Source organism: Bubalus kerabau, chromosome 3 (genome assembly GCF_029407905.1).
Source record: "Bubalus kerabau isolate K-KA32 ecotype Philippines breed swamp buffalo chromosome 3, PCC_UOA_SB_1v2, whole genome shotgun sequence".
NCBI classification, from domain to species: domain Eukaryota; kingdom Metazoa; phylum Chordata; class Mammalia; order Artiodactyla; family Bovidae; genus Bubalus; species Bubalus kerabau.
The window spans coordinates 187,623,730-187,651,284 of NC_073626.1; the positions used below are offsets into that span (position 1 = coordinate 187,623,730).

The 27,555-nt window shown below is 59.6% G+C and overlaps 1 protein-coding gene across 1 annotated transcript in view; it reads left to right on the plus strand.

Annotated features, from left to right (window-relative positions):
* Nucleotides 1–26,389, plus strand: part of ALDH4A1 (aldehyde dehydrogenase 4 family member A1) — a 34,443-nt gene extending 8,054 nt beyond the window's left edge. The window contains exons 2-15 of the mRNA XM_055574314.1: nt 6,220–6,313; nt 6,961–7,053; nt 11,267–11,314; nt 12,047–12,202; nt 14,470–14,619; nt 14,707–14,781; nt 15,867–16,054; nt 18,711–18,784; nt 21,064–21,260; nt 21,404–21,451; nt 22,343–22,495; nt 23,171–23,292; nt 23,891–24,009; nt 24,921–26,389. Coding sequence (XP_055430289.1) covers nt 6,220–6,313; nt 6,961–7,053; nt 11,267–11,314; nt 12,047–12,202; nt 14,470–14,619; nt 14,707–14,781; nt 15,867–16,054; nt 18,711–18,784; nt 21,064–21,260; nt 21,404–21,451; nt 22,343–22,495; nt 23,171–23,292; nt 23,891–24,009; nt 24,921–25,033 — 1,630 coding nt within the window. The 3' untranslated portion in view covers nt 25,034–26,389. The remainder of the gene's footprint in view (nt 1–6,219; nt 6,314–6,960; nt 7,054–11,266; nt 11,315–12,046; nt 12,203–14,469; nt 14,620–14,706; nt 14,782–15,866; nt 16,055–18,710; nt 18,785–21,063; nt 21,261–21,403; nt 21,452–22,342; nt 22,496–23,170; nt 23,293–23,890; nt 24,010–24,920) is intronic.
* Nucleotides 26,390–27,555: the final 1,166 nt, after the last annotated feature.

Sequence of the window (27,555 nt, forward strand, 5' to 3'; positions counted from 1 at the left end):
ATCTCAGTGATTAGGAGGATTGGTCTTATCAGGTCTCAGATAACAGCTGAAAAGCCCAGAAGCTGAAGGAAGGAAGGGCGAATTCCTTTCTAGTCCTCTGCTTGGCCTTGGCTGCCCCCACTCCAGCTCCTGGGGACCTGCCTCCAGGAGTCCGGTCCTGGGGGCCTGGTGTCCAGCTGTGTGTTGTTTTCAGGGTGTTCCTTGGATGCTCTCTGCAGTGTGGGAACACAGACAGTCCGAGCTGTGTGATGAGGGGTGTCGTCTGTGAGGTGATCTGATAGGGGCCCCATCCAGGTTGGGCAAGGGTAGCATCCCCTGCAGAGGGGGTGAGGGAAGGGGCGGAAAGGCCAGAATGTCAGGATTGCTGCTGACAGGGTGGGAGGTGGAGGGGGGGGGGGGTGGGAAACGAGCCTGGAGGCCTCAGTGGGGATTCTGATTCTTTATTGCAGAAGAAACAAGAAGCCACTGGGTAGTTTTGAGCTGAGCACTTACTTACCCTTTATCTCTCTGTGTTGATAACGTTTTCCTGTTGCTGCTGCTGCTAAGTCGCTTCAGTCGTGTCCGACTCTGTGTGACCCCATAGACGGCAGCCCACCAGGCTCCCCCGTCCCTAGGATTCTCCAGGCAAGAACACTGGAGTGGGTTGCCATTTCCTTCTCCAATGCATGAAAGCGAAGAGTGAAAGTGAAGTCGCTCAGTCGTGTCCGACCCTCAGCGACCCCATGGACTGCAGCCTTCCAGGCTTCTCCACCCATGGGATTTTCCAGTAGTGGGGTGCCATTGCCTTCTCTGATTTTCATGTTAAAACCATGGAAACTGGTAGCTGCTACCTTTTCAGCTCCTGCCCTGGGTGGGACAGGGGCTGGTTGGGCTTCTGTGGTGGCTCAGCTGGTAAAGAATCCGCCTGCAGTGCAGGAGACCTGGGTTTGATCCCTGGGTTGGGAAGATCCCTTGGACAAGGGAAAGGCTACCCAGTGCAGCATCCTTTCCTGGAGAATACTGCGGGCTGTATAGTCCCCGGGGCCGGAAAGAGTCGGGCACGGAGCGACCGTGGCCTTCACAGCCGTTTGCACCTTCTGAGCGCCTGCCCTGGGCGGGCCACAGGCTGTTTGTTCCAGTGGTTTCGAGAGGAGCTTGGAGTCAGTGGAGCCGGAGTGGCTATTGCAGCCGTGCAGGCGGAAGCCCATGGTGCCTTGGACCAGGGTGGAGGCCTGGGGTGACCAGGGTGGAGGCCTCGGGGGGCCTGGGTGGAGGCCTGGGGGTGGCCTGGGAGCCCAGGCGCCTCCGCTTCCCGTCAGTTTTCCCCTTTGTACACTTCAGAGCTCAGCATTCCCCGCTGCAGGAGATGTTTTGGTCTTGCAGCCTTTTTAGCTCAGATCCTAAAAGGATGGGTGAGTCATCCCATGCAGAGGGTGGGTCAGGGTAGCTGGGGTCTCAGACTCAGGCGGTGAAGTCACCAGGTGAGAAGCGGCACCCCAGGTGGTTAGGGGAAACTGAGTCAAATCCCGACTCTGCCTTATGTTTCTTTCCTGAAGCAGGAGGGCTGAGAGCTGCTCTAAGAAGGTCGAGATGGACTCGCCTTTGCATCCCAGAGCCAGGCACCTGCCAGGGGTGATAAACACGTGGGTGGGTGAGACCTTTGACCTCATCTGAGCTATCTCTGCATTCTTGTCTTGTGGGAAAGGTGTATGCTGACTGCATGAATGAGTGAGTAAGTGAGGAACACAGTCTTGCCTGGAAGGGCCTTGCAGATCCTCATGAAAGCCCCAGCTCCTACAAGTGCTTCATTCTGCCTTCCCCTGAGCCAGTGGAAGGGTGCTCGTGTTATCCCTAAGGGCCCGTGAGCCAAGGGGAAAAAAAAAAGGCTTGTCAGGCATTCCGAGATTACTTTTGGCTCTTAGTTGACTCAGGCTCTGAGGCTGATCTTTGAACTAGTGTCTGGTCCCTCCGTTACATTCAGACGGATGGACAGTCCAGTGGACAGTGGGGCCAGGGCCTGGACACTTTGCAAACAGACAGCCAGCCACGTGGGCATGTGATCCTGAGGTCACAGTGGCCCTCTGCCCTGGGGAAGACTTGCCCCGCTTCTGATGTGGCCTGGGGTGGGAGAGCGGGGAGGGACCCACGCTGGTAGCCCCGGGTGGGACCCAGGGCTACATTTATTCCAGCAGTGTGTGCTGAGCCCCTGGACTCCTTGGGAGTGTCTGGGAACCAGTTTGCCTTAGAAAGCCTGGCCTGGTGGAGTAAGCATTCTGGAAGACCTTTGCAGTCTCTTAGGAAAACCTAAGAGCAAGACGAGTGAGCAAGGCTTGTCATCCTCACAGTGACCCTGCAGGGAACATGGGTCCCCCATTCTTCGGATGAGGAAACAGAGGCCTGTGGCGTTTTTACAGTGTAGTGTGGGGACGTAGTGAGGTCTCCAGCAGATGTGGGGGTTCGTCCAGGACGTCTGCTTCCGGTGGAGCCTGTGCTTTTCGCACCCGCCAGGCCCTGGGCTCCAGAGAGGGCTCGGGCGGCCCACCTCCTGGCGCCCGGTCCAGCGTGCGGCGGCGCTCTCCTGGCTTGAGGGGGACAAGGTGGTGGCTGAGTCACTGCTTTGCAGTGGTTCATGGCTACTGCTGAGTGCCCGGTGGCTCAGCTGGTAAAGAATCCGCCTGCAGTGCAGGAGACCCCAGTTCCATTCCTGGGTCGGGAAGATTCCCTGGAGAAGGGAAAGGCTGCCCACTCCAGTATTCTGGCCTGGAGAATCCCATGGACTGTATATTCTGTGGGGTCTCAAAGAGCTGGCTGAGTGACTTTCACTTTCACTGCTACTACTGAGTGCCCGGTGGCAGTAAAGAATCTGCCTGCAATTCAGAAGACCTGGGTTCAATCCCTGGGTCAGGACGATCCCCTGGAGAAGGGAACGGCTACCCACTCCAGTATTCTTGCCTGGAAAATCCCATGGACAGAGGAGCCTGCGGGCTACAGTCCACAGGGTCACAAAGAGTCAGACACAGCTGAGCGACTAACACACACGTGCTGCTACTAAGGCCCAGAGAGAGGCATCTGGAACCTTCCAGATGGTGGAGGGTGGGGAAGGGGGAAGACACTGCCCTCCTCTTTCCTGCCAGGATGTTGAGGCCTGTGGCTGCTGGAATTTTCCGGCCTCTGCAGTCTTCCCCACCACAGCAGTGGATTTTCCTTCGTTGAGCAGACCTGAAGCTCTGCGCCGGTCTCTCTTCAGATCTGTAGGGCGACCCCAGGAGATGGAGGTCCCCCTGTGACACCGAGGATGCGGGCACCAGGCTGCACAGCTCACCACAGGCCCAGCTGGCCCCGTGTTGCGTTTCTTCCTGTGTTGGGGCAGGGTGGGGCCTGAGGAATGCAGGCTTCCTTGGGTGTGGTGGGTGCAGCTGGGGCTCACGAGGAGGAGAGGGAGGAGAAAGCCCCAGGGCTCATGGGCGGGGTGGGGGGGGTCCTAGGAGACTTGCCCCTCCTCCCCCCCACCCAACCTCCACTGCACAGGCCCCCTCCTGCTCTTCCTGACTTGTCCTTCCTGCTCTGGGCCTTTGCTCTTCCCCCTGCCTGGAACACTCTTCCCAGCTCTTCTCAGACCTCCTCCAGGTCGCCAGCAGAGGTCACCTCCTCCGTGAGGCCCTCCCTGACCACCCCAGCTGAAGTAGCCCGGCCCTCCTCCCTCCTTAGTCCTTTCAGTCTCGGGCTTCCCTGGTGGCTCAGACTGTAAAGAATCTGCCCACAACACAGGAGACCTGGGTTTAATCCCCGGATCTAGAAGATCCCCTGGAGAAGGGCATGGCGACCCCCTCCAGTGTTCCTGCCTGGAGAATCCCATGGACAGAGGAGCCTGGCGGGCTACAGTCCACGGGGTCACAAAGAGTCAGACACGACTGAGCGACTGACGCTTTCACTTTTTCAGTTGTGTTTCTTCTTTTTTTTTAATTTTTATTATTACTTTGGCTGCACCCCGAGGCGGCACGTGGAGTCTTGGTTCCCCAACCCCGGACTGAAGCCGCGCCCTCTGCCATGGGAGCTTAGAGTCTTAGCCACTGGACCACCAGGGAAGCCCGAGTGTTCCCTTCTTGCCCGGGTCCCACACTGGAGGCCGGCTGCGTGCAGTCAGAGGGTCGCTGTCTCGGTCACTGCTGTCCCTCCAGATGAGCAAGCTGCCTCGCAGCCTGGTGGGGTCAGCGCGACCTGCGTGTGATGTCCTTCCTTTAGGCCTCCAGGCTGGGTGTCTGAGCCCAGAGCCCTTCGCAGTGAGAAAGGAAAAAAAGTGCCTGACATTCACGGCCAGACTGTTTGGTTCTCTCGTGCGTAAGCCCTCAGCCTCAGATGCCCTCCCCAGGAGCTGTGATGAGGTGGGCGGGCCAGGCTGCTTCAGACTGCCCAGCAGAGGTCTCTGTGCCCCCCACCCCCTATACCAGGCAGCGCCTGCTTGCCCAGGGAGGAGCTGCTACCTCTTACCCCACCATGGAATTGCCGCACTTGCTGACCAGAGCCAGCCCCCGCGTCCTTATCCCTCCCCAAATCAGCTGCCGTCACCCCAGTCCTGAAACGGGCTCCCCCTCACACCCCACCCCCAGAGGCCTGCGGTCCCTGCGGTGTGCGTGACCGGGAACCGACTGGTCCACCTGCAGGCGTGTTCCTCCCAGGCTCTGCCCATGGGGCGTTGACCGGAGGGAGACAGAGCTGGGTTTTTCTGGACTTGAATCTAGGTTTCTCTTGATCTTGGCCTTGAACGAGTCCTTTTCCATTTAGGACCTAAATCACCGTATTTCTGTCACAGGCCGCCGGTGAGGCCCTTCCGGTGCCACCATGGTTTTATCAAAGCTGATGCTCCCTGTGTGTCCTCGAGGGCCTTTGTCATCACTCTTGTCCTCGTTTACAGCTGGGGAAACTGAGGCCTGGAGGGGAAGGCCTACTGCTGAGGTTCCTCCAGCGCTGGAATGACGGACTCTTTTTGGAAAATTTTAAGGCTGCATTTATTAACAAGTTTTTTCATTTAAGTGTGTGTTATTTTGTATAATGTTTTGTATATGTATTTTATATATTTTTTTTCATCTAAGTATGTTATATAAAATGGTATTTTTATATACCATTTTCACCAATATAAGATTATATATACACATTTTTAAATATTCTCTTCCATTATGATTTACCAGAGATTACTAAATATAGTTTCCCGTGCTGCATAGTAAGACCTTGTTTATCCATTCTATAGGTAATAGCTTGGACTTACCTGGTGGCTCAGTGGTAGAGAATCCACCTGCCTCTGCAGGAGATGCTAGGTCGACCCCTGGGTGGGGAAGATCCCCTGGAGGAGGAAATGGCACCCCACTCCAGTATTCTTGTCTGGAAAACTCCATGGCTAGAGAAGGCTGGTGTGCTGCGGTCCACGGGGTCACAGAGAGTCAGACACGACTGGATGACTGAGCACGCACATGCGGCAGCTTCCGTCTGCTAACCCGGCTCCCTCTTTAGCCCTCCCCTAGCCCCCTGTCCCAGTCCATGAAGGGGGTGGCCGACCCACCCTGGGGCCCCCAAACACGTTAGGGACGGTACCACTGGTGGTCACTGGTCAGTGAGGCCATGGGGTCAAGAGTGAATAGGGTCCCCAGAACAAGGAGTCCTTGGCATTCAGCCCCCAGGAATCAGACCCTGAACGCCCGCAGCAGCCCCCCCTGTGGCTGCGAGCCGAGCTCAGGGCACCCCTCCGAGTTCATGGCCCTCCCCTTGGGCGTTCTTGCCTACCTGGAGCTCACGTCTTTGTGCCAAGGAGCTCTCAGCTGGTTCCCATCCGGATGAGACTGAGCATGGGATGTGCTGACTTTGCTACTTAGAGAAAGGAGTAACTTGGGTCTGTTGGGGAGAAAGTCCACCTTGTGGGGAAGTGGAGACTAAGCCTGCTCTATGTGAAAAACACCGAGGCATGGTTCTGCACCTGTGAATTCCAACTTCAAGCAACCATATGAGTCTCTGTGGCTGTTCTCATTTAGGAGATGGAGACATAGGCTCGGAGGAGGCAGGTCAGGTGTCTGAGGACTCACAGTAGCAGGACCTGGGCTTGAACTTTGGTTTTGGACTCCAAGGCCAGTTCTCATCCCCCAGTTCTATAATGGGTTTGCATTTCAAGGTTCTGGGCAGCCCAGGTCCCCCTGAAGGTGATGGGGTGCCGGGGCTGGTGCTGCTGACCTGCATGCCTCTGTTCCCCTACAGGCTGTGTCGGAAGTACGTCTCCTCCCTCCAGGTGGCCAATGAGCCCGTGCTGGCGTTCACGCAGGGCAGTCCTGAGCGAGATGCGCTGCGGAAGGTAATGGGGACAGTGAGGGGCTCCCAGTAGTGCCTGGAGGGCCTGGTGGAGACAGCCTTCAGCAGCTCCCACGAGACCTGTCTGCGCCCGCAGCCACCCACGCCCTCGTGCCCCTGCCCCCAGCCCTGGGAGCACCCGGGAATTGGCAGAGCGGTGCGCTGGGGACGGGGGTACCTGGGAGCGGCAGGGTGGCCACCTGGGCCTCTTTGGGGTCCCAGGTCAGGGGTCATGAGTCTGCAGATAGTTTGTGCTTGAAAACATCCTCCGGGGAATCCCCTGGACTGTGGTTAGGATGTGCTTTCACTGCTGAAGGTGTGGGTTCCGTCCCTCGTTAGGTAGGATCCCACCAGCACAAGGCGCAGCCAAGAGTTTCTCCCATTAACTGCCAGGGTTTTAAAATTGTGAGATTTCACGTAAATTTCAGACCCAGTTTTTAAAATCTCCTCTCTAATGGGACAAGCTGGCAACACCGGCCTTGGCTTGTTGCAGGCCAGGAGATAACGGGGCGGGGACGATCGGGAGGATGTGTCTCTGCCCCCGGACCCCCCTCCCTTCTCTCCGGGGCCACTTTGCAGACCTTGCCTCGGGGTTTTGGTGGGCAGCAGGAGGGAAGGAAGGGCTCGCATGGCCTCTTGTCCTCTCCCCAGGCCCTGAAGGAGCTGAAGGGCCGGACGGAGGCCATCCCATGCGTGGTGGGGGACGAGGAGGTCTGGACCTCCGACGTGCGGTACCAGGCGTCGGTAAGTCCAGCGGGCCCGCGGGGTCGGCCGCTCCCCGGAATCCCAGGGCACGTAAACACAGTCCTCGGGGGCTCTGCCTCCAAAGGGGCTTCGAGGCCACCGCGGGCTTTTGAATTCCAAGGACCGGTGGAAAACTTCCAAAGGCAACCTTGGGGGACGCTCATAAAAGGTGCCGGCATCACGCCTGCCACGGGGAGGTTAGAAAAAGCAAGTGCCCCCAGCTTCACCTTCGCTTTACAAAGCTGACCCCCTAACCACCTAGAGAGCAGGAAGCAAGGGCACAATCAGAATCAAAGCAGATCCTGCCCCTCACAGACACGTGCTGCTCTATACACAGCACACACACTGCTCTACACACAACAGACACACACTGCTCTACACACAACACGTATAGACAACAGCCACACGCCACCTCTACATGACAGACACACTGCTCTACACACAACAGACACGCTGCTCTCTACACAACACACTCTATACACAAAGACACACGCTGCTCTATACACAACACACTCTAAACACAACAGGCACACGCTTGTCTGTACACAACAGACACGCTGCTCTTTGCACAACAGGCACACGCTACTCTATATACAACAGGTAAGCAACAACGATTCACTGTATCACACGGAACAGTATTCAGCATCTTGTAATAAACTGTAATGGAAAATCATCTGAAAATGTATATATATATTCAGTTATATATATATGTGTGTTTAACTGAATCACTTTGCTGTACACCTGAAACAGTAAACTTGAATAAAAAAGAAGATATTCTTCCAAAGAAAGGCAGTCACCAAAGCCCTGCTCTGTTTTCGGAACCAGTGGTCTAGCTGACCATGAGCTCAGCAGAGGTGAGCTCCCTCGGCGTGGCAAGTGTCGCGTCCTCCTAGAAGCCCTCCTGGTGGAGTCCAGGCTCCATCCACAGACACAGCTGTGAGGTCCTCTCCCCTGTGCGCAAACTTCTCCTGCAGTCCCTGCCACTCCCCGTGGAGGCTGGAAGAGCAGGAGGTTAGCCGCCCATTTTACAGGTCAGGAAAGGCTCAGAGGCGTCAGTGACCCCCCTGGGGTGGCACAGTTAGACATGGAACAGGGATGAGGGATCCAGGTTCCCCAGAAGCATATTCTCTTGATTTGACTCACTTTTTATTAGAGCTTTTGGCCGTGCCTGTACAGCATGCGGGGTCTTACTCCCCGACCAGGGACCGAGCCCGTGCCCCTGCAGTGGGAGATCTTACTCCCGACCAGGGAGCGAGCCCGTGCCCCTGCAGTGGGAGATCTTACTCCCGACCAGGGAGCGAGCCCGTGCCCCTGCAGTGGGAGATCTTACTCCCGACCAGGGAGCGAGCCCGTGCCCCTACAGTGGGAGATCTTACTCCCCGACCAGGGAGCGAGCCCGTGCCCCTGCAGTGGGGCACCGAGTCTGCTCCAGTGGGCTGCCATCGGAACCCCTTGGTTTTGATTCGTGTGAATTCATTCACACCCTGACTGTTTCTAAAGGGGCTTTAGAAGCAGAGTGCTAATTAACATACGGCAGCAAGATAGTCTTCTTGCTCTGACCTGCTGGCCACAAAATTCTGAGGCCTTGGGCCCTGCTGGAGATGGCCACAAACTTACTTTTAGGCCTCCTGGTTCACAGGGGAGAGGAGACCGCATCACTGACCCTAGCCAGAATGTTCCTGAGATACATCCCACCTGTGTAGTTGGAGGAACGCAGCCGTTCCTGGGGCTGGGCCCGGAGAGTCAGAAGGACGCAGTGATGTGACGAGCAGCATCCCCACGAGCATCCTCATCTCACACAGATGTCCCGTGGGGCTGCTTCTCGCCCACTGGCGTTTGGACACGATATCAAAGCCCATTGCCCGAGGATGCCCACAGGTCACCCTGCAGGCCCCACGTCCACTGCTGGGCTGGGCTGTCCATCTGGAGCTCCGGCTGCAAGTCGGCCACTGGGAGCTTCATTTCCGAAACCTAAAGACGGGGCCATTTCATGTATAAATCCAAACATCCAGCTTCTGCTGGGAGAAGGAAGGTGTGGCCACACAAGCAGCCCCGCTGTGAGCCCCTGTGCGGGTCCGGCCGCCAGTGCCCCGGTCCCCACCGCCCCCAGCCCTTTCCGCTCAGCCCTCTCTCCTCTCTGGGCCGTGCAGGCCTCTCGGAGCCCCGGCCAGAGCCGGAGCGCGTCTGCATATCCCTCTGGCACCTTCCTTCAGCCTTCCTCTCAGCGGGGATTTTGCTAGAAATGGGGCCGCGATAGACAGCCTGCTCTCCCTGATGACTCCCTGGGCTTGATGGTTAAGAAATAGCATCCACACTTGTGCCCCCAGCTGTCCGTCTGTTCAAGGGCGAGAGTGACATTCCCTGGTGGCAGCTGGGATCTTGCCCAGGATTCACGGCTGAATGGAGGTTTGCATTCACCTAAGGGTGAACCCCTAGGTCGACTTCAACTGCAGGCAGAGGCTCCATTCCATTCTTTTTTATCCCTTGTCACGGCAGGGACAGTTTTAGCCCAGAAAGGCTTAAAGCAAACAGCCAGCTTGGCTACGCACAAAAGTGGAATGTGTTTGTATGCGTGCACGTGTGTCTGCGTTCTGATGTTAGGGATGTACATGGGGTTTCCAGCTTTGTGCGGTGCAACCATTTGCAAAGTAAGTGCCACGGCATGTAAATGAAGCGATTTATTCCTTGGCATTATTAGCGAGAAACCTGTTTAAAGTTGGAAGACAATTTCTAAAAGGGTGAGTTTAGCTCTTTCTAGGGGGGGTACTTATGGGGCTTCCCTAATGGCTCAGATTAGGTAAAGAATCTGCCTGCAGGGCAAGAGACCCAGATTCGATCCCTAGGTCAGGAAGATCCCCTGGGGAAGAGAACGGCTGCCCACTCCAGGATTCTTGTGTGGAGAACTGCATGGACAGAGGAGCCTGGTGGGCTACAGTCCATGGGGTCACAAAGAGTCAGGAGGTACTTATAAATCATGATAATAAAACCCATTCATCCATCCAAGCGCCCTCGGCCCCACACCCAGGGGGGCTGGGTGCCGGGACACAGATGAACACAGTAGATGGCTCTGCCCTCACGGAGCCGACCTTGGGCAGAGTGAGGTTGGGTACGTGTCAGCAGAGAGACAAACGAGAGATTCCAGATGTGAGAGGAGCTGTGAAAAGAGCAGGTGAGGGCTGGGGATGTGAAGGCCACTTACGGTGGGGTGGTCCACGGGCCTCTGAGGTGGCATCTGAGTTGAACCGCGGGGATGAGATGGGCTGGGCACTCACTGCCAGCCGAGGGGTCACAGGTGCAGAGTCAGGAGGAGGCTCGGGGCGCTGCAGAGCAGGGAGGAGGCTGGGGGCGCTGCAGAGCAGGGAGGAGGCTGGGGGCGCTGCAGAGCAGGGAGGAGGCTGGGGGCGCTGCAGAGCAGGGAGAAGGCTGGGGGCACTGCAGAGTCAGGAGGAGGCTGGGGGCGCTGCAGAGTCAGGAGGAGGCGGGGGCGCTGCAGAGCAGGGAGGAGGCTGGGGGCGCTGCAGAGCAGGGAGGAGGCTGGGGGCGCTGCAGAGCAGGGAGGAGGCTGGGGGCGCTGCAGAGCAGGGAGGAGGCTGGGGGCGCTGCAGAGCAGGGAGGAGGCTGGTGGGGCCGGAGCATTCGGTGCGATTCTTGTTGGCTGTGGTTCAGAGCCTCTTCCAAGGGCCTGGGGAACGAACCATTGGAGAGGGTGAAGGAGGGTGAGAAAAAGCCTATGGCTCATTAGAATGCTTCCTGATTTTAGGCTGGCGGAGGGGTTAAGAGTGTGGGCTTGGCAGAAGTGAGTTCAGACAGAGATGTTTGGAGGGCCAGGTGCCCATGGGCAGCCAGGGAGCTGGGATGGGAAGGTGAGTAGGGGGCTATGATGAGGAGTCTGCAGCAGCTGGGTGTCCAGGGAGGCCAGGGAAGGTCTTGTGTAGGATGCCACGGGAACACTTGGAACAAAGCCCTGAGGATTCCACACAAGGCTCAGTGGGCATCCGAGGGGTGTGTGTGTGGGGGGTGATCTGCCCAAATCGATGAGCTCCTCATTTGCCCCCACGCAACTGGAGAAGACCTCCTGGGGATTGGAGCGGGGAGAGCGAGTGTGTGGAGGACTCTGGCCTGGCAGCAAGCTCTGAGCCCGGCTCCATCCCCACCCGCCCAGGGAGGGCTCCTCCTTCGTGAACAGCAGTCTCACCCTGCTCTATTCTTGCAGCCCTTCAACCATGGACACAAGGTGGCCAAGTTTTGCTATGCAGACAAGGTGAGTCCCTGGCGGCCTGCCTGGTGAGTCGGCCTCTGCTGCCATGGGGGTGGAGGTCAGTTACGGCTTCCCTCTTGGGCCATGGTCGGGGTGGGCGTGCTGGCACTGAGGGTGTCCCTGGGCAGGTGTCTTTGGCCAGGCCAGGTGTGCCAGGGCTCACGTGGGCTTAATGAGAGCTGCCTGGGCCAGGGCTGGGGCATGCCCTGATTGGGGGAGGGGATTGTGGAAGGCTGAGCCCGGGAAACGGGAGGCATCGCAGAGAGAAAGGGGCAGAGACCTGGCATCAGGGAAGGCCAGCGAGAGGGCGCGGGGTCGAGGCACTGGCGTCACGTGCCAACGAGGGCAGCTGGCAGCTGGGGTGCCAGCAGGGGTCTGTCTCTGGCTGCAGTTCTGGCCCGACAAGGACAAGGTCAGGTCCTGACCTCATGGGCTGCAGGCCCCGAACAGCGGGTTTGGAAGTACCGGGCTCCAGGAGCTGGGGGAGGCCACGAGGGGAAATGGAGCGAGTCCGTGGCATGGGGACCCACTGGTAGGCGCCTCGGGCTCCTCCTGACTGGAGAGGGGCAGGCTCCGAGCCTGGGGTGGCCCGGCTGGCTGTGGGACCCAGCGTCTGCCACTGTCGGGGGGAGGGAGGCGGGGGTCCTCCCTGGCTGGATAGTGATCTCTCCGGATCGCTCCTCTTGCTCCCTTGCTGCTGTGGGAGGTAGCCCCCAACCTCTCCCTCTTCATCAGGCCCTGCTCCACAGAGCCATTGGGGCCGCCTTGGCTGCCAGGAAGGAGTGGGACCTGAAGCCTGTGGCGGACCGGGCGCAAGTCTTCCTGAAGGCAGCCGACCTGCTGAGCGGGCCGCGCAGGGCCGAGGTCCTGGCCAAGACCATGGTGGGGCAGGTGAGGCACCCGCGGGGCTGTGGGGGTGTGGGGGTCGCACCTCGTCCAGTTCGGCAGACATCGCTGCATGGGTCACCAGGGCCCACCAGGCGTAGGAGAGAGGACAGTTCAGTTTAGTTCAGTTGCTCAGTTGTGTCCAACTCTTTGCGACCCCATGGACTGCAGCACGCCAGGCCTCCCTGTCCATCACCAACTCCTGGAGCTTGCTCAGAACTCATGTCCATTGAGTCAGTGATGCCATCCAACCATCTCATCCTCTGTCGTCCCCTTCTCCTGCCTTCAATCTTTCCCAGCATCAGGGTCTTTTCCAGTGAGTCAGTTCTTCACATCAGGTGTTCAGAGTATTGGAGTTTCAGCTTCAGCATCAGTCCTTCCAATGAACACCCAGGACTGATCTCCTTTAGGATGGACTGGTTGGAATCTCCTTGCAGTCCAAGGGACTCTCAAGAGTCTTCTCCAACACCACAGTTCAAAGGCATCAATTCTTCGGCGCTCAGCTTTCTTTATGGTCCAGCTCTCACATCCATACATGACCACTGGTAAAACCATAGCCTTGACAGACCCATATATATTATAGGCCAGGTGACCTGGACTACGCTTGCATGCCCTCCTCTGTAAACAGCCCCTCGCGTCCATCTGTCCCTGCCCTGGGCCAGGCCCTCGTGCTTTGCCTGGACTGACAGTGGCCCCACATGGCCCTCCAGGCTCTGTCAGGCCCCTGCAGGCCTCATAGCGGTGTCTGTGACACCCCCCCACAGGTCACTCCAGGCATATGAACCACCGAGCTCTCGCTGTCTGGCTGCGAGTCATGTCCCAAGTCCTGAGCCCGGCCCCCACGGCCCTTCCATCCCCACCTCTGTCCAGCTGGCTAGCTGCTGTGCCCTTTCCTGCCAGACCATCCCGCCCACGACATCACCAGTCTGGACCTAGCCAGGCTCCTGGGCACCACAGACATCCCGACCCCAGTCTCTGGCCCAGGTGCCTCGGCTAGAATGCTCCCTGTCTTCTCTGCCCTGTGAACTTTTTTTTTAAGTTGGCTGTGCTGGGTCTTTGTTGCTGCGGGGGCTTTTTCTCCAGTTGCAGCGATCAGGGGCTACTCTGTAGTTGTGGGACGCAGGCTTCCATTGCAGTGGCTTCTCTTGTTCTGCACAGGCTCGGGGCCATGGGCTCAGTAGTTGGGGCGCCCAGGCTCCAGAGCACAGGCTCAGTCATCGTGGCTCATGGGCTTAGTTGCTCCGAGGCATGTGGGATCTTCCGGGACCAGGGCGCGAACCCGTGTCTCCTGCATTGGCAGGCGGATTCTTTACCACTGAGCCACCAAGGAATAATCCCCTACTTTGTGAACTCTTTACCTCCTCTGTGAGACTTCTAGGAGCTCCCCAGTCCACAAGGACTGGTCCCACCTTTGTGCCCCTCCCGACACGCTGCTCCTTCCTTGGTTACAGCTCAGGCCGCACTGGGATGACCTCGTATGTGTTTGCTGCGCCTTTACAAGCTTTTTGGGCTTAGCAATCATATGTTAGTGTTTTCTGTCTTTCTTTTTGGATCTTGCTCTGTGTCTGTGTGGAGTCACGGAAGCTCCTGATAAGCCCTTTTGGAGTGAGTGCTTATTGGGCTGGCAGGTAGCACTCAGCACAGAGTGCGGGGAAGGAGCCGAGGGAGAGGGTTCATTTCACAGTAAGGATCTTGGCTCCGCCCACGGCTCAGGCTGCGCCCACAGCCCTGCCCGGTCGCCAGCCTGTAGCGAGAGCGCCCTCTGCTGCACAGAGCTGCTACGACACCCCCACCACCAGCCCAGTGTCTCCCGATAGAGCCGAGCCCCCGGGGTGGACGTTGGGTCTCCAGAGGGTCCCAGGTGAGCCATGCCTGGGCAGGAGGAGGCACACACACTCCAGGACCAAAGGAAGAGGCCTCTTTATTTGACCTAAGACTCGGCAGCTCGTAGGAAGTACGGTGGCCGCGCGGAAAGTGGGCAGGCGCAGAGAGGCGGACAGGAGCAGTTTCCCTTCCCCGGCGGGGCGTCCCGGGCAGGACAAGCAGCCACCAGCGACCGCATGTGCAGCGAGGGGCTGCCAGATCCCAGAGAGCCCGACTCCGGCCGCCCAGAGGCCTTTCCCCACGGCTGTTTGCAGTCCTCAGGTCCCCTGGTTCTTTCTCCCAAACACTCGTGCGCATCATGTGACTGCGGGCACAGGGTCCAGGGTCGGGAGGGGGCTCTCGGGAGGCAGGTCCTCCACTGCTGACCCTGAGGCCCTCCCGCCTGGCAGGGGAAGACGGTGATCCAGGCGGAGATCGACGCTGCGGCTGAACTCATCGACTTCTTCCGCTTCAATGCCAAGTTCGCCGTGGAGCTGGAAGGCGAGCAGCCCCTCAGCGTGCCGCCCAGCACCAACAGCATGCTGTACCGGGGGCTGGAGGTACCACCCCCGGGCGGTACCTCCGGTGGCGTGGGCGGGGAGCCGCCGGAAGCCCTGGGCCTGGCCTCACCGCCTCTTCTTCCCCAGGGCTTTGTGGCAGCCATCTCCCCCTTCAACTTCACTGCGATCGGTGGCAACCTGGCAGGGGCTCCGGCCTTGATGGTGAGATGTGGACAGCGGACTGGGGGGTGGCAGGACCGAGTCATCGCTTCCCCCTCAACAGTCAGGAGGCCACGTCGAAGCCCTGGGGCCCCGCTCTTGTGGGGAGAGGCACAAAATGTGGAGGCAGCTGGCCGCGTGGAGAGGCTTCTAGGGTCGGAGGCTGATCTGGGTCCCCATTGCCCCACTCTCCCTGGGTGGCCCCAGGCCAGCCCCTGCCCTCCTCTGAGGCCGTTTCGTCATCTGCAAGATAGAAATAACAGAAAAGCTTACGTTACAGGGTTGGGAAGAGCAAGCGAGACTGTGTTATGACTCGTCTTAACAGCAGGCAGGTCTGGCCCAGTGCAGGGTTAGTGTTACGCAGGGGCTGCTAACGATAATTACCTCTGAATGCTCGCTCTGTGCCTGGTGACTTACTCGTCAGGGTTGCATGGCTGATAGACGATGAAATTGGTGGAGGTTTGGGCTTGGTTTGTCTCAGTGGTCTTGAAGCCAGAGGGCTCCACTGCCGTGCTCAGGATGGGCTGTGAGCCCCGTGAGTTGGTGGGGGAGCTCTCTCACCACCTTGAGGGGCCTGGGTCACCCAGGGAGCAGCAGGAGAAGGGCTGAGTGGTTGCGGTGGCCGGGTGATCTGGGAGGTGCTCGTGCACGGGCCTGTCTTCGTGCGTCTGTGCTCAGACAGACGTGCACACACCTAGCGCCCACGTGCCCTCCTCCAGAACACGTGCAGACAGAGGCCTGTGCGTGCTGTCCCAACCTCACCCCGTGGGCGCCCGGCAACTTGGAAACACCCAGAACAGACCTGCCCGAAGGGTGCTGGCAGAACCAGTTGGCACAAACTTCTAGAGGAAGGGAGCCTCAGCCAGAGTGTGGGAGCAGACAGGGCAGGGCGTCAGCTCATTCGCAAGGACTTTGAGGGCCCAGTGCCTGGCACCTGAGGGATTGGGGCTGGGTTGGGGACATCCTGGCCTGCACTGGGACCTACCTGGTGGCTGCAGCTGAGGGGTGGCTGTACCTTGGGGTAGGGTGGGGGTCGGGGCTGCTGGCTGCCCTCGGCCTTGTGAGTTATCACTGTGCCTCCCGGGCAGGGCAACGTGGTCCTGTGGAAGCCCAGCGACACTGCCATGCTGGCCAGCTATGCCGTCTACCGCATCCTCAGGGAGGCCGGGCTGCCCCCCAATATCATCCAGTTTGTGCCAGCCGATGGGCCCACCTTCGGGGACACTGTCACCAGCTCAGAGCACCTGTGCGGCATCAACTTCACAGGCAGTGTGCCGTAAGTCCCGAGGAGGGCTCCCCACGCCGCCCAACCTCTGAGAACCGGGGCTGGGAACTCAGGGGCAGGCGCTGACTGTGTCCCGCTTCCTCGCTCAGCGGCCCTTGGGTGAGCCCCTCACCTCTCTGAGCCTCCCGCTTCCTCGCTCAGCGGCCCGTGGGTGAGCCCCTCACTTCTCTGAGCCTCCATATGTGCTGATTCCTACCCTGCAGAGTCCTTGTGAGGGTCAGACTAGTTAGTGGACAGGAAAGAGGGTTACAGGCCAACAGGCCAGAAGCAGCCTACAGGCATTTGGCAATACGGATTTTGATGCCACCTCTGTCCCTAGAAAGGACAAAGGGGAGCTTGGAATGAATTGGAGGAGAAATCAGGAAGGCTTCTTGGAGAAGGTGGCGTCTAAGCAGAGGAGTGGGCCAGGCAGAGATGGAGGAGAGCAGTCTAGGCGGGAGAACGCACGTGCAGAGGCGCAAGGCTGATGCTCTTGTGCTCTGGGAGGTGGATGCAGTCCCATGAGGCTGGAGTGGGCAGCTTGGGGCTGAGGGTCAGAGAGTGGGGGCACGTGGCTTGGTCACAGCCGTGTTTTCGTGCACTCAGCTGATGTTCACTGACCCCTGTGCTTGCTGGGCTCTGCTGATGCCAAAGCTGGGCAGTGAACATGGGAGGGTCAGGTCCTGCCTCTGGGGCTTGTTTTTGTTTGTTGTGACTGCAATGGGTCTTAGTTGAGGCAGGTGGGATCTAGTCTCCCGGCCAGGGATCGAGCCCGGGCCCCCTGCGTTGGGAGTGTGGAGTTTCGACCACGGACCATCAGGGAAATGCCTCTTGAGGGATTAGACTTCTGACTGTGGGACCCGTGAAGGTGTTTGGACTTGATCCTGAAGATGGTAGCAGCCATGGAAGGTTACCTGCAGGACAGTGAGAGCGGCAGTGTCAGTCGCTCAGTCGTGTCTGCCTCTTTGCAGCCCCTTGGACTGTGGCCCACCAGGCTCCTTGTCCATGGAACTCTCCAGGCAAGAATGCTGGGGTGGGTTGCCATTTCCCTCTCCAGGGGATCTTCCTGACCCAGGGATGGAACCCAGGTCTCCCACATTGCAAGCAGATTCTTTAGAGGGAGTGGCTTAATCAATCAGACTTAAGCAAGTATAGTGGTCGCTCTCCAGTTGGACCTGGCCAGTGGCCCTGTGTTCTTTGACTCCTAATAGCGATGGACAGCCGTGTACCACCGGGACACTTTCATGTGAAAATCCAAATGGGGCTTCACTTACGAACCCGGTCCCCCGGGGCCTGCATTTCCTTGTGGCACCACTGGCTGGAGACGGGTGGGTGGTCTCTGGTTCCCCGCCATCCCGACAGGCCCTGCGTCTCCGCATGCCTGGACAACCTCAGCCCCTCTGGGGCCTGCATGTGCAGCCTCTGACCTAGATGATGGCTCTGGCTGCCCTGAGCACACGTCTCTCACGGCTGGGAGCTGGAGACAGGTTAGGAGGATCCGGAGAGGGAGAGCGGACGCCTGAACCCGGGTAGAGAGGTGGGAGCCGGGAGAGATGGGCTGAGGAGGTGGCAGGGAGACTCGATTGCCTGTCTGTGGGGTCAGGGGGTCAGTGGGAACATCCAGGCTCGAGGCTGGAGGGGGCACTGTTCACCAAGGTGGGCTCCCCAGACTGCTGGGCACCCGGGAGCCTCAGGAAGGGGATGGACCAGAAGCTGGTCACCTTGAGTTTGAGGTCCCTGCGGGTCGTGCGGGCGGAGAGGTCGGGGCCTCTGCTCTGGGCCTCCCAGGTGTCCTGGGTTCGCCGCGGTGGCTTCTCGCCCTCTCTGCTGACCTCAGGGTCCCACCCGCCCGGTCCAAGGTTTGCCAGGTGGCGACGGCCGCGTTAGAATTGCTGAGGAGGGCGGTTTTCCAAAAGGCCCTCTCCGCCAGCCACGGGCCCCACGGGTCCCTGCCTATTAGCGGGCGGAGCGGGCCTGGCCCCCATTTGCCATGCTCTGGTGAGCAGCGGGCTCCAAGGTGGGAAAGTCATAAATTAGTATCAGCTACTGTGTCGCCAGCTCCCTGGTGATTAGCATTTTTATTGTTTTGTGGTGCTGAGGTTGGTCACACTTGGAGCCCCGGGAGGAGGCGGGGGCCTGAGCCGCCTCTCCCAGGACGCTCCCTGGTCCCTGGGCCCGGGTGTGAGCTCGAGGTGCTCCTCGCAGACCCCGGTGGTGTGTGTGCCCCATCAGGCACCCGCGGTATGCCCGGCACCGTCCTCAGCACTTGACTCACATCAGAGCTGTCCACGAACGGCCCCGCCAAGTGAGATTGTTCTTGCCTGATCCAGATGTGGCATGAGCTTGAGGCCCAGAGAGGTGAAGAGTTGGGCATAAGATCACACGGCTGTGTGCGCCCGGGTCGGGACAGGAGCCCCCTGGCCTGGGGGCGTGGCCCCTCTCTGCACGGCCTTGCTGCCAAGCTTCCCCTTGCTGCCTCCTCGCAGGCCCTGCACGCAGCCCATGGCCAGCTGTTACCTCCGCCACTGCCGCCGCCACCCCTGCCAGCCTCCAGCGGGCTGCTGACCCTGTACCCCGCCCTCTGGTCGGGCGGGCGGGGAGCAGGCCCCTCACCTGCTCAGGTGCCTGAGCCCGGTGCCCTGATCCCCACTCTGTCCTCTGATTTCAGCACCTTCAAACACCTGTGGAAGCAGGTGGCCCAGAACCTGGACCGGTTCCGAACCTTCCCCCGCCTGGCCGGAGGTAAGGGCCCCCTCCCCAGCCGCGGCCGTCGTGGGAGAGGAGGAGCTGGGGGGCTCTGCAGGGGCGGAGCACTCCAGCCTGGAGCCCCTGCCCTGGCAGGCCCGGGGGTTGTTCAGAGAACTTCTGGCTCAGAGTGTGCATTTCTCATCCATTCCTCATGCAGCAAGGAAATTGCTGTTTGTGCAGAGGTGCTTTTTGGAGGTGGGGATGCAAGGGTGATGAGAGACAGAGACCCAGCCGTCACCAGCTTCTGTTCCAGCCGTGGGAGGTGGCAGTAAACAGCTGGATAAATGACGTCGTCGTGGGGTGAGAAGGGCAGTGGCTCATTAAAGGAGAGCAAAGAGGTGACAGGCAGGGCCGCCCGGAGGCCGGGTGTGGCAGGCGACTGTGACTCCATGGTGGGGAGCCTCTTCAAGGAGGGAGCATTTGAGCGGAAACCTGAACAGTGAAGACAAACGAGCCTCGCCGAGGTCCGGAGAGCAGACCGTCACGGGTGCGGACGCTGGACCGCCGTCCAGTGGACCTTCCTGCAACGATGGACATGGGCTTCACCGTGCGGTCCTGTAGGGTAGCCGCTCACCGCGTGTGGCCGCAGCGCTCTGGAAACGGGACTCGTGTGACTGAGGAAGTGAAAGTTACATTCAGTTTTAATCAGTTTGGATTTAAATGGCCGCACGGGGCTCATGACTCCCATGTTGCATCAGGTTGCATCACCCAGATCTAGGCCAAGGAAACGGTTAGTGGAGAGACCACGAGGTGGGAATGAGCTTGTGTGTGAAGAAACGCGGCCAGTGTAGCTGGGAAAGGGAGTGGGGTGGGGCAGGAGAAGGGGCTGAGAGCTCGGCAGGGATGGGTCTTGTTGAAGTAATAATTTTCCCACAGTTTTGTGGCCAAGGACATTTGGCGTGCACTGTGTTTAAAGCAAAACGGATTCCTTACCTGCAGGACTTCTCAGAGCCTTTAACTCGCTAATGTGCAAGAGCCAGGGTTGGTGTGTAGTGTCTCTGAAGCTCTTTGGGGCACAGAACCCTGTTTTGACAGGGGCCCCAGTGGGTCACAGTGCAGTAAGGGCAGAGCTGGGGCTGCCGGTCTAGCTTTCTTGCTCCTGGAAGTGAAGTGGGACCCACTCCTGAGCTGGTGGGAGCTTTTAAAAGAATTTTTAGTGAAGTATGGTTGATTTACAGTTTTAGGCTGCGGTATTTACAAATTGGGCTGATTTACAGTATTGGGTTAATTTCAGCTATACAGCAGAATGATTCAGTTATGCATCTGTATATTCTTTGTCGTGTTCTTTTCCATCATAACTTGTTACAGGATATTGAGTATACTTCCCTGTGCTAGGGACCTTGCTGCTTATCCATCCTGTATGTAATCGTTTGCCTCTTAAGCTGGTGGGGCTTTGTTAGGGGTGTCAGGGCAGGTGACTCTGCTCAGGGCCAGCTGTAGCATCTCTAACTTCCAGCCTCTCAGCACACCCCCGTCCAACCTTCGTAAGCCAGGAAACAGTGAGTCCCTTGGGTCAGCTGTGCGTGGTTTTCAGTTCAGTCTCCATCCCCCCATCTCCCTGAGGGAGAAAGACAGCTGTTTACTCCACCACTTCCCAACCTTGAGTACACGACTTAGTCTCTCCGTGCCTCAGTTTTCTTGTCTTTAAAATGGGATGATGACGGGAGGTTGCTGCGAGGCTTCAGTGAAAGGGGCGCAGAGTGCTTTGAACTGAGTCTGGTGGGTAGTGCATGCTTTGCAACACCAGCTGCTGTTGGCTGATGTTTAACTGAATGAAGAAAGTAGTAAGGCCCGGATGGTGGCGTGATTCCCTGGGCTGTCTCACACCAAGGGGACCAGGGAGGGGTGTCCCCGCCACAGGGAGGGGAGAGGAGCCAGCCCTGGCCGTGGATCCGGCTGGGGGTCAGGGAAGGCTCAAAGGAAGCTGTGCCCACTGCCGGGAGCCCTGGGTTCTGGCCCTTCCTCTGCCTTGTCTGTGTTGGGCAGCATTCCCATCCCCAGGCTCAGCTTTCTCGTCTGTGAAATGGGAAAGCTGGTCCTGATGCCCCCTGGTGCCCTTCACCCGTGCCTGGGCCTCTGTCTTCCCGTCTGTAGGGTGGGAGGACAGGCCTGGCTGGTCAGTGTCCAGGGCGTATGGCTTCTCACGGCCTCCTCCGCCCGTCCTGGGGGCTGCTCGCCGGCCCCTGTGCGCAGGAGCAGGCAGCGTGTTGGGCCCCGGGGCCGGCCCCAGGGCCCACTGCCCCACGCACGCCCCCTCCCTTCCCGCCCCCTAGAGTGCGGGGGCAAGAACTTCCACTTCGTGCACCGCTCGGCCGACGTGGACAGCGTGGTGAGTGGGACCCTGCGCTCGGCCTTCGAGTACGGCGGCCAGAAGTGCTCGGCATGCTCCCGCCTCTATGCGCCCCACTCGCTGTGGCCACAGATCAAAGGGCGGCTGCTGGAGGAGCTCGGTGGGATCAAAGTGGGCAATGTGAGTGGCTCAGCCTCCTGCCGCGGCCCAGCGGGGGGCTGATGGGATTGGCCGCTGGGGGGGCGCGGTGTGCGAGGCGGGGCACTCCTCTTGTCTCACGCCGGCGGCCACCTCCTCTCCATCCGTGTCTCCCTTGCCTCCAGCCTGCAGAGGATTTTGGGACCTTCTTCTCTGCTGTGATTGATGCCAAGGTACAGGGGGGTGCCAGGCCTGTGCTGGGTGGGGGGCGGGAAGAGTGACCCAGATCTGCTTCGAGCAGGGTAGCCTGAGAGCCTCGCACACAGCCCCTGCCGCCCCCACCAGCCCTGGAAGGAATAGAAGCATCCCTACCCAGAGAGGAGCTCGCCTCCTGCACACCCTGCCTCCAGACCCCCTTAAAGTGCCCGTGTTCGCCCTCACACCTGCACGCACACCCTTGAACACAGGTACACACACAGCCGTGAACACATTCATGTAGACCTCTCTGTGGGGTCATGCACGTAGGTCCACCCGTGTAAACACACGCACAGCTACACACACACGTCTCCATACATAGACAAATCTGGCAATAGGCACATGTGTGGGTCTGCATTGCAGAAACATATAATGCAGGCGTATGTGTGCCTACATACCTAAACCTAAAGACACATTGATATATATGTATGTTTGCATGATGTTTATATGTAAGTATACATGTTCTTGGACTTCCCTGGTGGCTCAGACGGTAAAGCATCTGCCTACAATGCGGGAGACCAGAGTTCAATCCCTGGGTCGGGAAGAGCCCCTGGAGAAGGAAATGGCAACCCACTCCCAAACTCTTGCCTGGAAAATCCCATGGATGGAGGAGCCGGGTGGACTGCAGTCCATGGGGTCGCAGAGAGTCGGACTCTTTCTTTTTCTTTCTGTACGTGTTCTAACACACACATACACACGAGTCTGCACGTCAAGTCCTGTTTCTGCCCTGCTTAGCCAGGCCCTGTTTGCTTGCAGCCACCCCCGCACTCCACCTTCACCCCCTTCAGAATCTGGGGCCGATGTGTTGGGGGCTCCTTCTGGGAGCGGCCTCCAGCTGGCCCTTGACACCCCCCGCCCCGATCCCGCAGTCCTTCGGCCGCATCCGGAAGTGGCTGGAGCATGCCCGCTCCTCGCCCAGCCTCACCATCCTGGCGGGGGGCCAGTGTGACGACTCCGTGGGCTACTTTGTGGAGCCGTGCATCGTCGAGACCAAGGACCCCCAGGACCCCATCATGAAGGAGGTGACGGGGCGGGAGGGGCTGGGAGGGCAGCGTCTCCGGGCGTCGTCCCGTCTCACAGCTGAGCGCAGCGCGGCCCTGCCAGGGGCCTGCCTCACCCCCGGGGAGAGCAGAGCCAGGCCCTGGGCTCAGGCCTCCTAACCCCAGATCCCTGACGCTGCTGGCCGGGCTGAGGTCACAGCACCGACTGCCTGCTGCCCCGGAGGCCCCTACAGCTCCCTCAGCCTCTAGCATCTGGAGAGTCGCCAGTGTGGGCCAGGAAATTGATGGGGATGAAGTTTGGTGTATCGTTCCCATTTCACGGATGAGAAACTGAGCTTCTGAGAAGTTAGGCAGTTGCTCAGGATGACAGTGTCCCCAGCCCCCGGGTGACGTCACGGGGCAGTCCCCTGGCCGCCTGTTGACAGAAGTGTCCCCCTCCCAAGGGCCTGGACTCTTGGCTCTGGGGGTGGGTCTGGCTGGCAGGGAGGACAGAGGGTTAGGGTCTCTGGATCTTCTGCCAGGCTGGGTGGGGTGGGCAGGGTAGGAGCCGTCCTGGAGAGAACCCTGCAGGAGGCAAGGCCTGGCCCAGGCTGCTGGGCTGAGAAGGGGATCAGGGGCGTGGTGGGTGGGGGGAGGCGGCGGAGGAGGCCTCGGGCACAGGTCCAGGCGGGGCCTGACCCTGGGGCTTCTCTCCAGGAGATCTTCGGTCCCGTGCTGGCCGTGTACGTCTACCCGGACGAGGAATACAAGGAGACGCTGCGGCTGGTCGACAGCACCACCAGCTACGGCCTCACGGGGGCAGTGTTCGCCCAGGATAAGTGAGTGGCCGCGGCCCCTCGGCGCCAGTCCTGACGTTCTCCCGTCCCCGGAGACAGCCCACCCCGGACGCGGATCCCAGCAGTAACGTGCCCTTGCTGCTCTCCATGCCCCTCACTCCGCCCTGGCCGGCAGGTAGACAGAGGCCGCAGGCTCCTTGGTAAAGCGTTGGTGCTGGGGCCGCAGTGTTGGCTGCTGAAGCCAGGACTCTAGGGCTGCGGCCGGGCAGTCAGCGCCTGTGGCCCGCCGCCCGGTCTGGCGGGGCTCAGAGCGGAAGGTAGGGTTTGGGCCGGGGCCGGGCAGTCAGCGCCTGTGGCCCGCCGCCCGGTCTGGCGGGGCTCAGGGCAGAAGGCAGGGCTTGGGCCCAGGTGCTGCCCTCGTCTGGTGGAGGCAGGACCCCCCTGGGCGCCGTGACGCTGGGCCTGAGGCTTCGCCCCGTCTTTTCTCCGTGGCACTGGTCGCCTCCCTGCGTCTGCCTCTAAGAGGGGAAGGCGGGGTTGGAACCTGAGGGGGCAGGCTGGGGCTTGGGGGGTTCCCGAGCTGCCGAGGGCAGGGGCCCAGCGCTGGCAACCGCCCTCTTAGCGCCGCCCTGCCTTGTAGGGACGTTCTGCGGGAGGCCACAGAGCTGCTGAGGAACGCTGCGGGCAACTTCTACATCAACGACAAGTCCACCGGCTCGGTGGTGGGCCAGCAGCCCTTTGGGGGCGCCCGAGCCTCGGGTGAGCGGGTCCTCCTTTCTAGCAGGGGGTGAGGTCCTGGGGGAGACCCTTGCTGCTTCATCTCGAGGATGTTAAGAGGCACAGGAGGAGCACCGGTGGCTGAGCACGGAGGGCCAGGCCCTGTGCGAACTCAGAGTCCTCCCAGCAGCCCCCTGTTGTGCTGCCCGTGCTCTTCCCATTTCACAGAGGGGAAAACTGAGGCCCAGGGAGGTGAGGTGAGTGGCCCAAGGGCACATGGCTAAGAAGTGGTGGAGTCAGGATTTGGGTCCCAGCATCCACATCTTGGCTTCCCAGGTGGCTCAGTGGTAAAGAATCCACCTGCCAGTGCAGGAGACGTGGGTTTGATCCCTGGGCCAGGAAGATCCCCTGGAGGCGGAAACTGCAACTTGTTCCAGTGTTCTTGCCTGGGAAATCCCACAGACAGAGGAGCCTGGCTCCTAGTCCATGGGGTCAGAAAGAGTCGGACATGACTTAGCAACCAAACACGACTTACCGTCTTCCAGGCCATTGCAGTCCAACCCCCTCCTGTCTACAAATGGGGAAACTGAGGCTTGGTGAGGGGCAGGGACTTGCCAGAGGTCGCGGTGCCCAGTGGCAGAGCCGGGGCCAGAACCTGGGCCTCCCTGCTCCCTGTCCAGAGCCCTCCACTGTGCTTTCCTGCCTCTCGGACACGCCGTGCAGGTGGGGCGCAGGGACACAGGGAGCCTGGGCGTCCTGTCTGCTCGCTGGCGCCTGCCCCCTGCCCCCCGACCGCCGGCTGCCCAGAGGCGCTCGTGGAGCCCCGGCCACCGTGTCAGGGTTGGCTTAGCTGTCTGCTGCCCGTTCATTCCGTCTGCTCCTCCCTGCCCCTTCTCCCTTCTCCCCAGAGCTGCTGTACCTTTTGGGGGACAAACAGAGCTGTCTTTCCACAGGGACCAACGACAAGCCAGGCGGCCCCCACTATGTCCTGCGGTGGACGTCGCCCCAGGTCATCAAGGAGACGCACGGGCCTCTGGGGGACTGGCGCTACCCGTACATGCAGTGAGCCCCGCTCAGCTGCTCCGCCATCCGTCCGTCCGTCCGTCCGTCCAGACGACTGATTCAGTGCACTGACCACGCCCCATGCTTCCACCCTGCCCCCACGGGGCAACCTCTTTCTAGACCCGAGTCCTGCCCCCTGGCCTGCATCGGCCTGCGTCCTGGCCTGTACCACCCCTTAGAGTCAGGTGTGGGCTCTGGGTTGAGATCATGCTGTGGGGAGGTGTAGGGCTGCCACCCCTGGCCCCAAAGAGTGTCCTAGAAATTCTGCCTGGTGAGTGTGACCTTGGCGCCTAACTGGTTCTCCATCAGTCCCCTTCTTGCTCCTCTCTGCTGTGTCCAGGGTCTCAGGGGCCTGGGGCGTGGCAGTGGAGAAGCTTGTGGATCTGCAGGAGGAGGAGGCAGCTCTGGGCGCCCTGGCACGCTGCACCCACCGAGGCCCCTGGCTTCTCTGGGTCTCCGGAGTTAGGGGTGACCAGAGTGGCCTGCAGGCTGCCACGCTGTGGTCACAGGTCGTGGGGGCACCAGCTAGCCTTGCCCTGCTTGGTTCGTGCTGCTCACTAGCTCTTTGCCCAGACGCACCTGTGCCAGCAGGTACCCACCTGTGCCAGCAGGTACCTGCGCCCAACCAAATGCCTTAGACCCGTGTGCCTTGCTCCCAAGTGCCTGAGCTCCCCGGAGGCCCTCAGATTCCTGGCGGTCTCCAGGCATTGGGGCTAGGGGGCTTCTGCAGTCCACCTGCCAAGGTGCTGGTCCTTCCTGTCGGGCCTGTGAGGTTGGCAGACCTTGGGGGCCCTTCCTACCGCTTCCTTAGCTCTTGGGTTCTGCCTCGAGAGCCTCCTTTGGCCTGGGGCTTCCTGCAAGAGCTCAGTGCCCACTGGCCCAGGTAGATGTTGCCCCTACCTTCCCCAGCGCCCCAAGACCTCACCTTGGGTCCCCATCTGGCCTGGCTGAGGCTCACCTGTAGAATCGTTCCCCCTTGGCATGTTCGTGCCTCTGTGTGTGGACTGGCCCCTCGGAGGCCTGTTCCTCAATGCAGCTGATCAGGGGACACTCAGATGCATCCTGGGTGGGTTCTGGGTGGTCAGGTAAGAGGTGACTCTGGGGAGAGTTTTTAGGGGGCCCTCTAGGCACGGCTGGCGTGGGGCCCCCGTGGGGCTGGAGTGACCGTTCCCCCAGTGCGCGGTCACGCCGTGGCCCGTGGTCAGGGCTGGGCCTGTTGCCAACAGGCTTGTTTCTCACGGGGGCCAGGATGGGCGGCAGGCAGGCTGGAGGCGGTCCTGGTTCTGCTAGTTCTGCACTGTGAGGCGGCCGCGGGATTTGCCCTGACGCCACCTAATAAAATGCCTGTTACTTAACCAAACTGGTGGTTTTTCTGGTGGGAGCGGTGGGGGCTGGTCACCTTCTAAGTCCGGTGAGATTGCCAACATGTCACCGGGTGTCAGGGGCACAGTGCCCGTGATGTGATGGAAGGAAGGGTGACCCTGATGGCAGGGTGGCGGGAACTCTGGAGCCCGAGGGCCTGGGTATACACACACACACACACACACACACACAGTCTTGAGAATTCAATGAGTTAATTCACGTAAGTGCTCAGAGCAATGCCAGATATGGAATTAATGATTTAGCAATGTTAACCTGTTTACCCATTGTGGTAACAACCGCCATTAAGTGCTGTGATAGTTAAGTTCGTGCGTCAGCTTGGCCGGGTTATGATGCCCAGGAACATTATTATCCAGAAACATTATTCTGGATGTTTCCATGGAGGTGTTTTTTGGATGAGATTAGCAGGAGACATCAGAGAAGGCGATGGCACCCCACTCCAGTGCTCGTGCCTGGAAAACCCCACGGACGGAGGAGCCTGGTGGGCTGCAGTCCATGGGGTCACGAAGAGTCGGGCACGACGGAGCGACTTCACTTTCACTTTTCACTTTCCTGCATTGGAGAAGGAAATGGCAACCCACTCCAGTGTTCTTGCCTGGAGAATCCCAGGGACGGGGGAGCCTGGTGGGCTGCCGTCTATGGGGTCACACAGAGTCAGACATGACTGAAGTGACTTAGCAGCAGCAGGAGACATAAGAGGCATGGGTTCTATCCCTGGGTCAGGAAGATCCCCTGGAGGAGAGCATGGTAACCCACTCCAGTATTCTTGCCTGGAGAATCCCATGGACAGAAGAGCCTGGCAGGCTACAGTCCATGGGGTCACACAGTCAGACATGACTGAAGCGACTTAGCATGCACATACAACATTTAAATCTGTGGGCTTTGAGGAAAGCAGATTACTGTCCGTAACGTGAGTGGGCCGTATCCAATTAGTTGAAGGCCTGAAGAGAACAAAGACTGACCCCCCCGTGCATATGTTCCCCTGAGCAGGAAGGAACTCTGCCAGTGGCTGCCTTGGACTCAGCTGCTACTCCCTGCATTTCTGGCCTCCCGCCTCCATGATCGTATGGGCTCGTTCCTTATGATAAAGCTTTCTCCGTGTCTGTCTCTAGCGCCTTCCTAGAGGTTCTGCTTTTCTTCAGAACC